Source organism: Callithrix jacchus, chromosome 10 (assembly GCF_049354715.1).
Source record: "Callithrix jacchus isolate 240 chromosome 10, calJac240_pri, whole genome shotgun sequence".
Classification (NCBI taxonomy): domain Eukaryota; kingdom Metazoa; phylum Chordata; class Mammalia; order Primates; family Cebidae; genus Callithrix; species Callithrix jacchus.
In genome coordinates this window covers 73,090,483-73,108,644 of record NC_133511.1, presented here as the reverse complement: position 1 = coordinate 73,108,644, position 18,162 = coordinate 73,090,483, and the positions used below count along the sequence as shown (strand labels likewise).

The window sequence follows — 18,162 nt, the reverse complement described above, 5'->3', positions numbered from 1 at the left end:
TGGAGGAGGGGCACATAGGAAGCTTCAAAGGGACTGATAATGTTCTCTTTCTTCAGCTAAGTTCTGGATTGACTGGTGTTCATCTATTGGTTACTATATTGATTGTTGATATGTTGATGGTTATATATTTTACCTAAAAAATCAAAGTTTGTTCTGGCACCCTCACTAGAATAAAAGCTATCAAAGTCTCTTTGTCAGAGACATGTAGCTGCATCAATCCCTTTCTTCAGTTGTGCTGTTCTACAGTGCTGACACTTTTCACTCCCTCTGAATAATCTAGACATCAGGAGGATAATATGTCTGAGGGATCATGAGTGGGAAAAATGATAGGGTGAGCTTCAGTGGACTCTCTTGAAGATAGAGTTCAGCAGACCCCACTGATATCCAGACTTCACCCACATTGTAGAAGGAACCTGGCTTCCCTCCCTTGGCAGCTGGAAACCATGGCTTTCTGTGGTGTTTTTCGAATTGCTTGTCCCTTAGGATCAGTTAGGCAGCCAGACCTTTGCTTTTTTAGCACTATGTGTAGTGGTGTACTGGAGCTGGCTCCTATAAGCTGGCTCTAGCTTGGGGAGCTAGTTGTGGGTGAGCATCTCTTGCCAACTCTGCTTTCAGTGATGTCACATGGCAACTTGAAATCAGCCCTGCTGGGAGTATTTATACCCTAGGAATCAGCAAATGCTAAAATCAGGTCTCCTTCCTTCCCTTATCCTTGCCCCACAGACAGTTGTTATGCATCCTCCAGGGCACCACTAAATGTAAAATAACCATAAAATCATACGGCGGTAGGAGATGAGCAAGACTTATTTCCCAGTCCCAGTGGGATGAAGTGAAGGTACCAGTAACAGCCAGCAGATAGCAAGGAAAGTCATCCCTAGCTGCCCTCATTGCTCATTTGCAATTTGCATAATACCCTTCTACCAGCACCATGACAGTTTACAAATGCCATGGCAACAACCTAGAAGTTACTTCCTTTCCATGGCAATGACTCAGAGAAGTTACTGCCCCTTTCCTAGAAAGTCCTAAGTAACCCACCCCTTGATTTGCATTAACCTGCCCTTTAATTCGTATGTAATTGAAAGTAGGTATAAGTGGATATATATTCAGTTGCCAGCAGCTCATACACTGCTGTCTCTGGGCACACTGCCTATGAGTTAGCCTTGCTCTGCATGGAGCAGTACTATTCAATAAAAAACTGCGGTCTAACATTACTAACTTGCCGTTGAATTTTTTCCTGGGTGAAGGCAAGAACTCCCCTGGGCTAAACCCCAGTTTTGGGGCTCACTTGTGCTGTATCAATAAAATAGTCACTCATGACTTATGGTACAATGAAATGGAAAGGAATCCAAATTAATAAATATCTTCAATCACAGAGGCTGCCTGCCCCATTTGTATTCAACTATGAAGAGCAAGCACTCTGGACTTTCCTGAGTACTTACATCCCCCTCTGCCTGAGCGTTACCAGGTCTCCACCTCCATCAGGTCTGCAAACGGCCTCAGGCCTTTGGGAGGCAGGACAGGGAAGTCTCCAAATCAGACATTACACAATAACAAACCTTGCTGAAATAAGATTTGTATGTTCTTAACATCATAAGAAAGCCTATGCTGTTGTAAACTGTGACCTTTCCTTTTCTGAACTGGAATATATATTGGGATAGAGGGAAATTCATGACTTCTACTGTCATTACATGATAATTGTAGCATCTTCTTCAAATCAGAGTCTAACTGAGGTGATCATAGGTCCCAGAGAAAGTCTCTGAACTGGTTTCTAAGCCAACTACCAAGAAAGAGATTCCTGAAGTGCTTAGTGCCTACTTTTTCAGAAAGCCACTGATAAGTGGTACATACTAAAAACGCCAAGAGGATCGTCCTGACAGACGACACTAACCCAGAACACTAAACTCCTCCGAAATTTTAACCGTCCCCGTAGATGCTGTCTTCTCTCTTGCTGACTGATAAAATCCTCACAAAGATGTATTCCGCTATTATTGATTGATCTGGCTTCAGTAGTTGGGAGGTTTAATGATACCATCATTCTTATGCTCAATAATTGCTGTTTTGTTTCTTCATAGGAAAGCGTGAGGATTAATTTTTACTTGAGTGCTAACATTTATAAAACTCACACTCTCTTTGGAAAAACAAAGATTTTTTTTAAACAATTAGTTTATGAGTTCAGCTCTGCATAACAGCCTCCAACTCAATCAGTCCCTAGAGCCTCAACAAATTAGGTCCTCACAAGGAGTTTCACTTTGTGAAGCAAGTGCTTATTAAATATCTAACTTTCAGACACCATTCTACAGGTTGAGCACCCAGTAGGAAGCAAACCAAATTTGGTTTTTGCACTTACTGAGCTGTCTAATGGGGAAAAAAGAAAATTGAACAAATATACAAAAGAAGCAGGAGTAATGATAAAAATACAAAGTGTCATGGAAACAAATGCCAGAAAACCTTCCCTAGTCCAGGGCTCAAAAAAAGAGGTCTCTGAGGAAATAACACATAAGCTGGGATTTAAGTGCTTAGTAGGGGCTAGCCAGGTAAAGAGGGGAAGGAGAAGTAAACCAGTGTAAATGATCATTTTGAGCCACGTTTTCCTGCACAGACTGAATTGGTTATTTTAAAAACTTAGTTTTCATCCTTTGTGTTACAAACAATCCAATGAAAACTAAAATGAAAAAAAAAAAAAAACAAAAAAACAAAAAAAATAAAAACTTAGTTTTAATTTTGACTTGGTTATTATTCAGCTATGTAACCTCAGTTGAGTCTCCTAATGGCCATTCATCTCAGCTTTATCTGCTAGATTGGAGGACCTCTAAAGTTCTACTCAATTGAAAGGCAAATATATTACACACAGATTACTATTCAGTTAGTATAACAGCTTTTTTAAAAAACAAGCTTTGAGCAATATAGCAGTGTTTCTTGCAGTAGGTTTTAATGCTCACAAAAACTCCTTCAGGTAAAAAATACTAGATTGAGAATCCTTCTCAATGTGTAGCAGAGCTGATGGACCAGAAATATAATTTTTCAGTGGCCAGAAACAATAAGAAAGCATGAATACACAGAGGTAAGTAAACTCTGGAGCTTGAGCTTGAATGGAGGTAAATGTGAATCTCTGGTGGCTTAGCTTCTGGCATTCAGAGGACTGCAGAACCTGAGGGCTACATCAATAAAGGATAAACTACACAGAACTTCTGCTCTGCTTACTAAATGGATATTGTCCCCGATATCATGCCTATCTTAGACTTGCTCTGTGTAAAGAAGAAAGAAAAAGGTCCCCTTTGCCAGTTTCTAACCATTAATACAAACCTGCACTCATGTATTTAGAGCCTGTATTTACCTTACCTCTTGTTTAAAAACTCTCAAGCCTGAAGTTTTGCTTAAATTGTTCCATATTGGTAGTTCACTAGGCATCTGATAGAAACGATCACAAATAAACTCTGAAGGAATGCACTTTAAAACTAGGCTTTGAAAGTTTTTACTGACAAAGTTACAAGCTAGAGGAGTTCATAATCACAGATCTAAATACATGAGGCAATAAGGCATGGTGAGTTAGAGTCAATGAAATGCCAAACAAAATCATCAGAGCTGCAGAGATTAAAGCTACTGCAGTTAGAAGTAACAGAATATAAAAGAACCATGCCCAGAATGGCAAAAATACATGTATAAATGGGAATTGAAGGTATGTTGAAGAAAAAAAGAGATGATAAAGATATTAGGCAAATGTGGAAATACATCAAATAATACATGGAAATAAGTAAAGGGCTGGAAATTTTCCAGAACTGATCAAAGGAAATGACTTTAGATTCAGAGATCTCAATAACTCTTATCAGAACAAATTAAAAAAAGCCCAGCTAGCAATATTATAGTTAAACAACAGAACACTAAAGGGGAAAACAAGATCTTAAAAGCAATGAAAAAGAAAAGAAAAATCTATACAAAGGAATAAAAATTAGACTAAATGTTGACTTCGCAAAAAACAATTGGAAGTCATAAGACAATGAAGAGAGTTTTATAATGCCAAAATCAAAGTAACTGAGTTTTATACTCCCAAATTGTTATTCCAAGACTATCTTTTAAGAATAAAAGCAAAATAAAGGCATATTCAGGAGGTGTGGCTTTCAGTTGAAAGTTATTGCCAGACTACAGATACCTCAAGAAATAGGCCTGGGCAACAAAGCAAGACTTCATCTCAAAAAAAAAAAAAAAAAAAAAGAAAGAAAGAAACGGGGGAATGAATACCCTGACCTCACTCTCCTCCCTTTCTCGTTGACTGAACCTAAGTGGAAGTTAGAAACTAAGAACATTCTTTCAGTTTGAAGAAAGATAAACAAAAACCCCAAAGCCTCCAGGGACACTGAGCAGGAAAAAATGGCAGGCATCCAAAATAATGCACCAAACTAACTTTATGAAGCAAGAATTACCTCAATTCCAAACCAGACAAGGACAGTACAAGACGGTAAATTACATACATCACTCATGAGCACAGATTCAATAAAATGCTAAGTGAAATATTGGCAAATTGAACTCAGTAGTGTCAAGAAAACATACTATATATCAAGATCAGTGTGGATCACTCTAGGAATATAATATTGGCTCAAAATTAGAAAATCAATCAATATAATTGACCAAAATAGCAGATTAAAGGGTAAAAAAACCTCACTGGATTATGGCATATGATAAAACAACTATGTGTGATAAAAAGGCTTTGTCAACTAGGAATAGAGTAAAACATTCTTAATATGCTGAAGATATCCACAAAACATATATAGCTAAAATCATACTCTATGGAAATGTAAAGACATTCTATTTAAAATAAGAAACAAGTCAAAGATGTCTACTATCATAATTATTATTTAGTATTGTACTGGAAATGCTGGTCTGTGCATTAAATAGCAGCAAAAAAAGAACAAAGGGTATACAGATTAGAAAGAAGCAAAGAAAACTATCATAATTCACAGATGACTGATTATCTACAAAGAAAATTTAGGAAAATCTACAATCAAATTATAAGAATTAATGAGTTCTAGGCTGGGCGTGGTGGCTCAGACCTATAATCCTAGCACTTTGGGAGGCCAAGGCTGGCAGATCTACTGAGGTCAGGAGTTTGAGACCAGCCTGGCCAACATGGTGAAACCCTGTCTCCACTAAAAATACAAAAATTAGCCAGATGTGGTAGTGGGTGCCTGTAATCCCAGCTACTTGGGAGGCTGAGGCAGGAGAATCACTTGAACCCAGGAGGCAGAGGTTGCAGCGAGCAGCGATCGTGCCATTGCACTCCAGCCTGGGTGACAAGAGCAAAACTCCATCTCAAAAAACAAACAAAAAGGACTTAATGAGTTCTACAAGACTGCCAAATAGAAGATGTATTAATATAAAGAATTTTAACTATATATAGCAATAGTTGGAAAATAAAACTTAAGAAAAAAATACCATTTAAAAGAACAAAAAGTAATGTACCTAGCAATAAGTCTAACAAGAGACATGCAAGAACTTCATGTAGAAAATCATAAGCTTTAAATGAAAAACCTTTAAAGAAGAAATAAGTAAATGAATAAGTAAATGGAGAGATATACTATGGTCATGTATAGAAAGACTTAATATCACAAAAGATACAGAATTTTCATAAATTAATCAATAGACTTCATACAAGTCCAAATACCAGAAAGAATGTTTAACTTGGCAATGTGATTCTAAAATGTGTGAGAAAAGTCAAGTACTAGCCAAGGCTGAACTAAAAAATAAGTAGGCTGGATGATTTGCCCTTTCAGATGTTAAGGCTAATCATAGAACAATAATAATTTACAAATTGTGATATTCATAGGGATAGTTAAACATCACAGTGGATAGAAAAAAGAATCCAGGTTCTGCATATACAGAAATCTGAGCATACAGGGCATATTATTGGGAAAATATGCCAGAAATTTTCTTACCCATACAGAAAAATAAATATAGATATGTTATGGACTGAATGTTTTTGTCCCTCCCAATTTATGTGTTGAAGCCCTAAACCCCAGTGTGATTGTGACAGCATTTGGAAACGGAACCTTCAGGAGGTAATTAGGTTTACATGAGGTGCTGAGGGTAGGGCCCCCATCATAGCATTAGTGTCCTTATAAGAAGAGGAAGAGAGAATAGGAACAGAGCGATCTCCCTCTCTCCATCACTTGAGGGGACAGCAAGAAGGTGAGCCAGGAAGACAGCCTCTCCAGAAATGGAATCTGCTGAAACCTGATCTTGGATATCCCAGGCTCCAGAGCTGTAAGAAATAAATATCTATTGTTTAAGCTGTCCAGTGTATGGTATTTTGTTATGACAGCCCAAGCTAAATGATATATGATGCCTATATGACACTATATAAAAAATTCTATTCTAAGTGGATTAAAATCATAATTGAAAAAGAAAAAAACCTTAACACTTCTGATAGAAAGCATAGGAGAAATATCTTTCTGACACAGATTAGGGAAGTACTTCTTAAGTAAGACACAAATCTGCTAATTTACAATGGAAAATACTGATACATTTTATTACATTAAACATAACCTCTATTTATCAAAGACACTGTAAAGTGAACACAAAGACAGCCATAAATGGGAAATGCTGTTTGTAAAACATAACCAACAAAGAATCTGCATCCAGACTGTTTAAAGAGCCTATGTATATCAAAACGAAAAGGTAAAAAAATAGAATAAGTGCTGAACAAGAATTTTCACAAGAAAGAAAATATGAATGACCAATAAACATATCAAAAGATGGTAAAACTGGGCAACAGAAGAAATGCCAATAATATATCATTTTACATACATGCACATACACACATTAACCAGTGGCAATTGCAAGAGTTGAAGGAAAGTGGAACAATAGGGATTGTCCCATTTCAACAGTGAGAGGATCAATTTGTGATATGTGAAAACTACTGAAAAAGACCTTGTCACTATCTAGAAAAGTTGAACACATGCATAACTTACCTCTATCAGGGATACACTCTAGAGAAATAATTGCAATTGTGAACCAAAATATGTGTACAAAAATGTCTGCAATATTATTCAGAATCACCGAAAAACTAATAACATCCTGAATGTCATCAATATAGGAATGCTAATTTGTCATATATTAATAAAATGGAATATTATATAGCAATGAAGATACACAAGCCACAGCTACTCTGCTTATTTCTATTATTAAATGCCATAATCAGTGTTGACTGAAGAAACAAAGCTAGTCAAAGAAGAGCTATAAAAGCCAAAACAGACAAAACCCAAACCCATATTGTCATATATATACATATACATATATGCATTTTTTTAACATCACAATATAAGTAAAATTCAAGATAGTGGTCTTGGCAGGACTAGACTGAGAGGGAATGTAACAGAAGACAATTCAAGGATCAACAAAAGTACTGGTAATGTTCTATTCTTCAACTAAATGATGGGTTCAGGCCTGTTCATTTAATTATTCCTTCATTAATTCATATTATTACACACATTATATTATATTATATACATTCTATATTATAAAAGAATATAGAATCTCAGATCTTTATTTTCAGTCTCTGTATAAAAAAAACCCAGGGTCAAAACAGCCCCAAATAATACTTTTTAAAATGGAATTTAAAAATACGGCAGACTATAAAATAGCCTGAAATTCTGTTGGTGGGACATACCCTCTCCATGGCCCTCCAAAGGCTTAGATTAATGTTCAGGAGATTTATTGTTTGCCTGAGGAAACAACTGAGAAATTTGAAGCCTGTAGCTTTATTGGTTTTCCTCCTTGATAAATAATTTCACCCTCTCCTTAACCCTGTGGAAAGCCAGGGTTTTCCAACAATGGAAAAGAAACTCTTACTCCCAAGAAAGTGCTGAAATGGCAGTGATCTCAGGGGCCAGAAGGTCTCCACCACCTGCCACACCATATTCTTGTCCACAGGAGCCTGTCCTAGGAATGTTCCCACCAAGGATCATCATCCAGATTTTTATCAGCCACTGTGCAGTCAGTGTTGCTCTCACCACAAAGTCTCTAGAAGGCAACTCTCCGCAGGATCCTTGTTGAACTTCCTAATAACCTTTCCAGCTATTTTATAGAATCCATTTGTCAAAAAAATAAATAAATAAATTGATGTCTCATTAGACGGTGTGACCAAAACCTCTCTACCATACCTGAGATCAGACATAAGTCCAAGGCACCTCATTGCAGCTGGCAGTGTCTCAGCTCCTATAATCAGGGAGACTTAGTAAATACTCCAGTGACAGGGGTAATGCCTGAGCCATTGATATCTCTGTACAAGCAGCCTTCCCATTTTGTTTCTTTAAACCTTCTCATGTTGCTTCTTGATCTTGTCAATGGGGGGATTTGGGAGACAATCCATGCTTTCCCTAGCATCCATTGTTGGGTTTACATGCATTATAATATTTTAAGATCTATTCCTTCCCCATATCCCAAATCACCTTGGTTTCATCAACTGCTATTCTCTGCACCGTATCCAGCTGCAGCTTCTTTCTTTCTTTCCTCATGATTATGATAAAGGCCAGCAGAATCCCATGCTACACTCTGTTTATTTGGATATCAGAGCAAAGTTTGCACTGGAACCTTGTGGCATGTGGAGAGAAGGTGTCACACAGGGCAACCAAAGCATGGGTGAGCCCCTAGTTCATTAAAGTGGCTGAGGATAAGGGGGTACTGGTGTAGGTATTTGGTCATTAGGCAGAGATTAGTCTTTCAAGAAATAGGCTCCAGACTCAAGCTGAATCCATGTCTGAGCTGAATAAGGACAGTGGTGCTTTGTCTGTTCGGTTGCCATGGCAGAGAAAGAGAGCTAGGCTGGCCTCAGAATAGCTGATATTCAAGAAGAAAAGCTAACAAAGTTATCACAGGGAATTTGGACAGGTGAAAGAAACAAATAGCTTTAAAATATCAGAGTTACCTAAGAATGTTCAATTTTCCTTTCTATTTCTGGAATGCCAATACATCTCTGTGGGATAATGAAAAGGATGTAAATGGAATGGAAATATCACATCTGAAATCTTATGTTTAGAATGTGGATATAGATATATGGTACCACTACACAGCACTTTGACTTCTCTCCTGAGCCCTAAATTGGATGTGACTGTTGATAGATTAGTTTTGTCATTACCTATAGTTTCTTTTCAGACTTCCCTCCTTGAAACTTGAATTTTGTGAGTTTTACATTTAAAAATGTGGTACCAACTCTTCTCAACCACTCCCACTTGTAGGACTGAAGTTGAGGATCCAATCATGGAAAATGCTCTTGAGCCAACCTGAGAACATAGGTAAGTACCTACTGCTCTCAGAGTCAGGTAATTGTCTCTTAGCTCAGACTACAGTTAATAGAATGGCAGCTTCCATTTAGCACAAACAACCTGAAAAAGTTCTAAAGAAAATGTGGTAAGGAAGACAGAGAACATCTGCTGCCTATTAGGGACTAGCTAAGAATCTGAAAGTAGAAAAGAGAGAATGTGATTCTTTAATGTTGTTTTCATGAACAGTATGTGGAAAGCTCAAAATCAATATTGTTAAAACCCTGTTTCTGAAAAGGTACAAGGAGGTTCTGAAATAAGTTACACGTACATTGACACAAATTTTACACTTTGTCGAGATAATGTATAAGTAATCTGTTTCCATGCTAACTAAGATGCCCACCCCCCGCCAAAATGAAGAAATGCTGGACTCACATTGGTGACATATTCGATATCCTTCCAAAGGATGCACTCCCTGGGGAAATCAGCCAAGTCTAAGAAATGATCCACCACCACTTGGCCAATTAAGTCATGACGAGAGAACCTGTCAAAGTCGTACACAGAGAAGTGAAGCTTCCGTGCTTCAAGGTCATTGTAGGGAACCGGAAATAAAAACACTTCATCAAACACAGGGTTCAGGGTCTTTCTGTGAACTTTAGTCTGGTGTTTTGTTTTCCTATCAGGAAGCAAATAGATCTTCACATAAGGATCTGAAGTCCCAGAAAAGTCCTTGGCAGGCAAATTGACAGCTTTGTGAATCTTCACTATGAGCTGCTCTAAGTCACAGTCATATTTTAAAATGAAGTTCAGTTTCCCACACGCCTTGCTGTTACTCCGTCTCCCATCATCATTATCCAAGGACCTCTGCTTATATAACTCTGGTTTAATTCTACCAATTCCAGTCAACTGTTCCTGTTTTTGAAGTTGCTGGATATTGAAGTCCGGGTTTGACAAGTTGAGTTGTCTTCGGATTGAATTATGCCTTGAATGAAGAGCAACACAGAACAAAGTTATAACCTTATTAGCTATGGGTCTCTCAGAAACTTTTGCTTGGGATGTAGGTAGACTGTTATATGCTGTCAGGAGCTTAGATCTGTGGGCCTTTGTGAGTGTGTGTGTGTGTGTGTGTGTGTGTGTGTCCTAAATTCAAAATGCTCATCAGCGTGATTAAGCTGCTCTCTAAGGCTTGAAGCTCAAAACTGAGACTTGGTATCAGGAAATGAACCTAGTAACATGTGACCTCAGAGCTTTAAAGGTTTAATACACTTTCTAAACTGTCTAATATGCCATTAAAGAAGCTTACCCGTCTGGTGGAATGTAAAGATTTATACAAACTGCTTTAAAAATAAAATTATTCAACTTATATATAATATCATTCTGAAATTGAAATAGTCAAGTGTTGCCTTAAGAAGAATGAATCTTTCTCTAAATGACACAGAATTTCTTGCCGTTAGCTTATAGCTTTATAAGGATATGAATGCTTACTGATTCAAATAAAATCATTTCATCACAAGAACACAGTTTCTGCTCATGCAAAATGTATATGACTGGGATGTGGCTGCATGCAGTGGCTTGTGGTGGCTCTGACAGGGGCAAGTGACAGCATTGGGGCTGTGCTTTTGCTGTGCACATGGGTGATTAGTGATCAAGAGGACAGGTTCATTTCTGAAATAAATACTAATGGCACAAAAATTAAAGATAAGCTACTATAAATGCATGTACGGATTCAACTGGAAGATGGTTGCATACTGATATTTGCAAATTAAATATTTGCTAATATAGTATACTCTTATAAGTTTATTGATTTGGGTTAGAAGTTTCCCTAAAATTCTCCTTAAAGTCTGTCTGATCTGTGTATGTCTTCACAAATTGAGGGAAGTAGTCATTACATACAAGGTTGTTTTTAAGGTTACTTTTGTTTGTTTTTAGCTCAGAGTTTAGAGTCATTATATTGTATTGCATGCATTCCCTCAATAACCTTAATTAAAATAGCCTCTTTACTAGAAGGTGAAAGAGAACAGCTGGGATGTCTCTTAGGGATTGGTAAACAGTTGGAGAGGCAGAGTAAACATTTAAATTTGCCTTCTCTTCCTTTCTTAAGACAATGAAATAAAGATGTAAAAATGGAACTAAGGGACCCCAGATATGTTTGAAAGTATTCTCCCTTGTCATCATGGATGTTATGCTGAGCATTCCTCTTTATCCTAAAATAGCCTCCTCATCACTAATTACCCACATAGTATGACAAGAGCACTGTCACAGAGCTGTCACTTGTACCTGTCACATCCAACACAGTCCATAGCAGGCAGACATAGCCCAGTCACATACATTCCCACATGTACAAAAACTGTGTGGACTGAAAGTTGCTGTTGTGAGATTTTACTCTCTTATAGAGAAATCCACAATCTTAAGGTGTCTCTGTATTTTATGATTTGGTTGAGCAGGAAAGGGAAGGGAGGACTTGCTGTTAAACATCTAAAACTGGCTTTATGTGCTAGTGCAGCCAGGTCATTCCCTTGTCCAGAAGTGGAACCAATATAATGCTAGAACAGAGCTTGAGTCTCACTTTACTGGACTCTGTGGGCAGAAAGGGTTGGGAGGCAGCAGAGAAGTACCCTGCCATATGTAGAGGCCAGAATAGGCTGGTGCCAGCCCTGTCTCCCTCTGCTATTGATTTTTCTTTACAGGCTAGATTCGAAAAACATCCATAATTATGTCCTGGGTCAGTTCCTATCCTTCTAGGTGCTGTCTAGTAAGTGGTGCTGTTTACATGATAAAAGTGCACCCTCAAGATCCACTGGATGCTCCTTCTTCAGATGAGTCTGTGGTGGACCAACAATTCTGTGTCTGCACAATCCAGCCCCAGACAACAAGCTCATGTCAGCCCTAGGCCCTGTCTCTCTGCTCCCCAGGTAGTTGCTGGGCAGACTCAGTGCAATACAATTTACCTTTGAATTTTCTTAGTACTGGCACTAGATTCATCATAGCAACATTTGTCTTCACCCTTGTTTGTAGGACTTAATCTACCATAGTTTTAATTTTAATTAAAAATACATAGATTTGGCTACTTAGTAGTGTGACATATTCTGTTTTACATGTATATTTTCTTAGACATGAAATCTGAAGAGAAATTATCCTGCATGCTCAACTCTTCCTAACCAAAGTGGATTGCCAGCACAGAAAGGGGCTTGTTGGTGTAGTTCAAGGCCTAAAAAAAAGATCTCATTCCCTGAGAACCCACTGCACAGTAATCCCTTCAAAAACTCCCTATACAGCTGAAGATTCCTCTTAAAAACCAATCACAGTTACGGGCTAGGTGCAATGGCTCACGTCTGTAATCCCAGAACTTTGGGAGGCTGAGGCTGGTAGATCACTTGAGGTCAGAAATTTGAGACCAGCATGGTCAACATGGTAAAACCTTGTCTCTACTAAATATACAAAAATTAACCAGGCATAGTGGCACATGCCTGTAGTCCCAGCTAGTTGGGAGGCTGATGCAGGTGGCAGAGGTTGTGGTGAGGAGATAATGCTGGGGCACTCCAGTCTGGGTGACAGAGAGACCATCTCAAAAAAAAAAAAAAAAAAAAAACAAACCCGAAACCAGAAAAAAAACAAACAAAACCACAGATATGAATACTATTATCTACTCAAACATTTTACATGATTAATTTCATTACCAACACTTTCCCCTCCATTCAGAATCACACTTACTATTGGGAACTCAGTTGAATCTAACTGTAAGGTAGTGGCTTAAAGCAGATAGCAAAGACTATAACAGGGCATGACAGATTCTCACTCCTGGGGCTCCCTTTCAATCTCTTTCAATTTCCATCCAGAAGACAGTTAGAGTTTACTGGAGTTGGGGGAGAGGCATAATAGAATAGTGAAGCTTAGAACAGCCAGAGAACCAGGGTAACTCATAACCTCCCCATATAACCTCTGGAGCTATGGGGGCTGAAAATGAGAAAGCAGAGCAGGGAGACTGCCCCAGGGACATAAAGGGGAAGAGGAGGTGGAGGAAATGGAAAATCAATATTCTATGGCTCTCATAGGCTACTTAAACAGAGGTGGGAAGAAAAAGCAAGAGGGAGGAAAGATAAGGAATATAGTGCCATGACCTGAACTTGCCTCATCCCAGGTGAGGTGGCTCTAGATGGTAAATGGAGGTGGTTTTGAATGCAGTAAATGAGAGGCTCCCAGAGCAAAGGTCTAGAATTTTAATGCCACTAAGTGACATGAATGACATTGAGGGAACGTAGGAATGTAGCAAAGAGAGATCCATGTCTGAAGCAGACAGGCCTCTGAGTAGGTATGGGGAGTCCTGTATTTTGTTGTTCTCAGAACTTAATGTGCACCATGAATTGTTAAAAAAAGTGGACCCCAAAGAAAGTGGGTCAGAAGGAAGGTTGAGAGATGATCTCCTCTACAAATAAGCCACATTCTAATGCTGTTGCAGAGAAGCTGGCTGCTGGGGTTGGAACTCTCAGCTTCCTCCACCTCCCATTCTCTCTCTGGATGGGAAAAGGCTATTTTCCTCTTACGGAAGAGACAACAAAGAGAAATTAAAGATTCAACTTGGCTACCCCAACCTAAGTTGGAAAATAGTGGTTGAAGCTGTGGAAAGCTTGAGTTCAAAGATAATCAACAAAATGTGCAAAGTAGATTTCCCATAAGAAACTCAAAAAGATACTTTCATACCTGGAGAAATCTGAGCCTTGTGCTGAGTTGCAGTCAGAGGTCAGGAAGGGTCAGAAGCCCAGAGGTACAGGGTTTTCTCCTCCTTTCCTTTCCTCAAATGTGAATTAACCAGTCCCAGCTTTAGGTTAGTTAGTCCCTAAACTATCACCCAACAAGCCAACTGTGTCAATCAGCTCTTAAGAGACAGGACATACGGCAATTCAACAAATTCGAATTTGCAAAGCCAAGTGTCAAATAAGGTGGAAGGTACAGAATAGAAAAATGTAGTCACTGTCTTGAAGGAAACAGCTGTCCAGGCAGGCGATGAGATAGTCCCCACAACCCCATAACTACAAAGTGGGGCAGAGGATTAAGTACAGATCAGGGATTAGAAAGTCCTAGAAGAAGAGAGGGAGAAAGCCCTCTGGCTGAGGAAATTTTTGTGAAGGAGATGATACTTGAGGTGGGCTTGCTTACTTAACTTGGTTGCATCCTTAGCTACCTCCAAGCTGATGCTGTAGACTTCAATACAGACATTAACTCCATTTTCATCTTGGTCGCAGCTCTCTAGCAGGATGGGACTTTCAGCTCTTCTGCCCAGTAGCTTTTTCAGAGTCCCTCACATACACTGCATCTTTGAGTTCAGACTTTGTACAAGCCAGCACTCATATCCCCAACACCCCATCCATCTCGGGCTTTCCTGTGCAGCCATGAACAAGTGCACCCTAAGGTATGTTCCTTCACTGTAGTAGCCCAGCTCAGAGGTGAAACCAGACCTGTCCTTTCCCTGGTTCTTGGGCACCAGTGTTTGCCAGGCTTCAGGATTCAAGGAGAGAGAAGATAGAAGCAAATTGTTGTTTCAGAAATGTTACTGGTTTCTTTCCTATGTTCAAGTCAAGGCAGAGAATTATGGAAACAATGGAGAAAGGATCTTGTTTTTCTTCTTCAAAACTCCCCTTGATCATGAAGAAGAGAGAGTTGGTCTGTCCTGAACCACAGGCAGACACAGAAGAAGGGGAAATCCTGGATAGGGACAGACACAGTTAGTAGACTACAAGGGCAGGAGGAAGTGGAAATCTGAGGCTTTCTTGGTCTGAAGATTCAAGGGCTTCCAGCGTAAGTGAGATAATGAAGAGACAGGCATCAGGCCTTGGGGCCAGTGGAGGTGTGTGGTCAAGTACAGGTGGATACACTGAGGCAAGACTTGCTTCCTCCCTCTCCCTCCCAATTTAAGCCTATTTGAAACCTTGAATATTTTATCCTCTACAACCAAGATGAGCCTTTGTTCACCAAAACTTTCTCTAAAGTAGCTCATGTCATATAACTTTTTTCATTCCCATTGATCCCAGCTGAGTTCAGGCCCTCTGACAGGCCCCTGTCTTCATCACTGTCCCATGCATCTTATATATTCTTTCTAGATTAATCTTCTAAAGAACAAATTGAGACTTCATTGTGTATAATTGGTGCTCTTGCTATGGGTCTTTTGAGGGCAGGATTATATATTTTTTTCTCTCTTCATTGCCACCACCTAATACTGAATTTTGCACATAGCAAATGCCTAATATCTGTGTCTAGAGTAAATACAGAAATGCTATGGATAAAATAATTTCTCATAATTTTAAGCCCCGTAGAGAAAATACTCATTTACATATGGTTTCAGAGTCTCATGGAAGTTGAGATAGGTCTAGGCAACTTCCACTTTTAAAGCAGTTAGCTTATTTGAATATGAAGAAATAAACATGATTCAAGAGTTATGTTTTAGATGTTTACATTGAACCAATGTTCTCACCACACAAAAATATAACTTAATAGAAATGTGCTACTCATAGCATAATTACAACATTTAAGTTTTGTGTACTATTTACTGGAGTTGTGACCAGTCATGGGACCTAAATTAGAGTGTGATGGTTATCTTCCTCTTTCAATTCTGTCAGCATATTTCTATAACTCTATGGAGTTGCTTAATTCAGAGATAGGGCCAAACACCTAACGTGGGGCTCTTAATGAATGTGAGACCTGGGACAAATGGCCTCCTACCAACCTCACCATTACAGGCTCCACTCAGTTATACTTCTGGCCCTTTGCCATTCTTGTCAGATGAGCAAGAGAAAAGTGGCCTGATATTCACCAACATATTCTGTCAGTCATTCATGGAAAGAATTTCTCCGTGTGCCAAGGGTTGCTAGGGGCTGGATAGATAAAAAGAGACAAAACAGGTGTGGCCTCTGGGCTCACAGAACTCAGTCTAGAGGGGAGTACAAGCAATAAATAATCACTTAAAGTAATTTAATACTGGGTGCAGTGGCCCATGCCTGTAATCCCAGCACTTTCAGAGGCTGATGCGGGCAGATCATGAGGTCAGGAGTTTGAGACCAGCCTGGCCAACATGGTGAAACCTCATCTCTACTAAAAAATACAAAAATTAGCCAGGCACGGTGGCATGTGCCTGTAGTCCCAGCTGCTTGGGAGGCTGAGGCAGGAGAATCGCTTGAACCCAGGAGGTGGAGGTTGCAGTGAGCCAAGATCGTGCCACCGCATTCCAGCCTGGGCGACAAGAGCTAAACTCCTTCTGAAAAATGATAATAATAATAATAATTTAATCCTGTGAAGGAGTGAAAACAAGGCAATGCAAGAGAGAATTAAAAGTGGGAAGGAATGGGGAACAGAACACAGCCTTCAGATGGGGTGGCTGGGGAGGCCTTTCTGAGAAGGTGATGTTTCACATAAGGCATTAGGGAAGTAAAGGACCTGAGAAGGGTAAAAAAAAAAAAAAAAAAGGAAAACTATTTCTGGCTGAGGGAACATGTGTGAAGACCTCAAGGCAGGAAGGGGCTTGGGAAGCTGAAGGAACTAAGGGAAAGGCTAGTGTAGCTACAGTATAACGAGCTTCTTCCATGCAGTCTCCTATTGAATTCATGTTAAAAGTGTCCCCTAGGGTTCTGCAACATGGTGGCCCTGGCCATAGGTAAGGCTGGACGCAGACTGTGCAGAATTATCATGCAAAGCCTTAACAGACTTGATAAGGAGTTTGTGGTGTGGTAATTGAAATTTTTGAAAAACTGAAGTGTTACATAAGAAATTTGAGAAGACTTAAAAAAAACAGGATGAACTTTCATCTTAGGACATGAATCAGTAAATGGATTAGATGGCCTTTCAAGGTTCCTTCTATTTTGAGGATCCAGGGATTTTCATACATTTGGAGTAGAGAACTTTATAAAGCTGTGGTATTAAAAAATTCTGAGAAAATTAAAACATCCACATTTCCAGCATATTGGGTCACTGTACAAAAGGAATTTCATTCAAATCAAAAAGAATTAACAGGAATTTTGGATGATACTAATAGTCACTGAGATAACTAGACACAGAATCCTAACATGCTCGATCTTGAAAGAACAACAGAAAGTCATTCTGATCAGAAACATTTTTAGAAGATAAAACAAAGCTCATCTTTAAGACATTCCAAAAGGGCACCGCGTCAGCCAAACATATCCAAGAACACAACCAAGCTGAAGAGGCCAGGTGAGGTTGAGATCTTTGATGTAATTGCTGCAACAAAAACTGTGCCAATCGCAAGGATCCTGAAGACATCTTTAGATGGAGGCTATGTCTTATGTGCACTGGGAACCCTGAGATAATGGTTGCCCTGAGACAGTGATAATGGCTGCAGGATGGAAGCAGTAAGGAAGACAGTGTTGGCAGGGAGAAAGCAAAGAACATAATGAGAAAGAAAGGAGAAGAAACAGTAGCTGAAAAAGCAGACTGTTTAGAGCTCTCTCAGCCAAGGTTATCTTTCCCCTCCCTAAATATGGTTATCAAATATGTTACTTAAAGAAGAATGTTAAAAATGCTTTGAGGCATAAAGGAAACCTCATTGTTTTTTTCCATTTTGTTAGCAAAAAGGATGTATATGTGTGTGCATTTTCTCATGATGCAACTCAATTCCCAAAGAATTAGAGGAACCATGCACTGCTCTTATTGTGGTGAGATCCTGAGACAAGAATATGTATTTCCAGACAGACCCCATAAAACTAGGTCAGTAGCAATTTAGGTATGAATGTTTTAAACGCATAACAATGAAAATTGTCAGTATTAGATCGGATGCAGCTAGAAAGAGTGGTTTTCTTATGGTAGTTCAGATATTGCTAAACCTGATCGTTGCCATCAGAAAAGATAATGTAATTGCATGCCTCCCAAACTAAAATAAATTTGAACACAGAGTGCATTTTACAGGAAT

The 18,162-nt window shown here is 39.1% G+C and overlaps 1 protein-coding gene across 7 annotated transcripts in view; it reads right to left on the bottom strand.

Annotated features, from left to right (window-relative positions):
* Positions 1-18,162, bottom strand: part of SYT9 (synaptotagmin 9) — a 256,658-nt gene that overhangs the window by 185,884 nt on the left and 52,612 nt on the right. For all 7 annotated transcript variants that reach the window (XR_004731282.3, XR_008475172.2, XR_008475173.2 and 4 more), the window contains exon 3: positions 9,687-10,233. Coding sequence is in view for 3 of the 7 variants with exons in the window: in XM_009007611.5 (XP_009005859.2) it covers positions 9,687-10,233 (547 nt within the window). In the remaining 4 variants the exon portion in view is untranslated. The remainder of the gene's footprint in view (positions 1-9,686; positions 10,234-18,162) is intronic.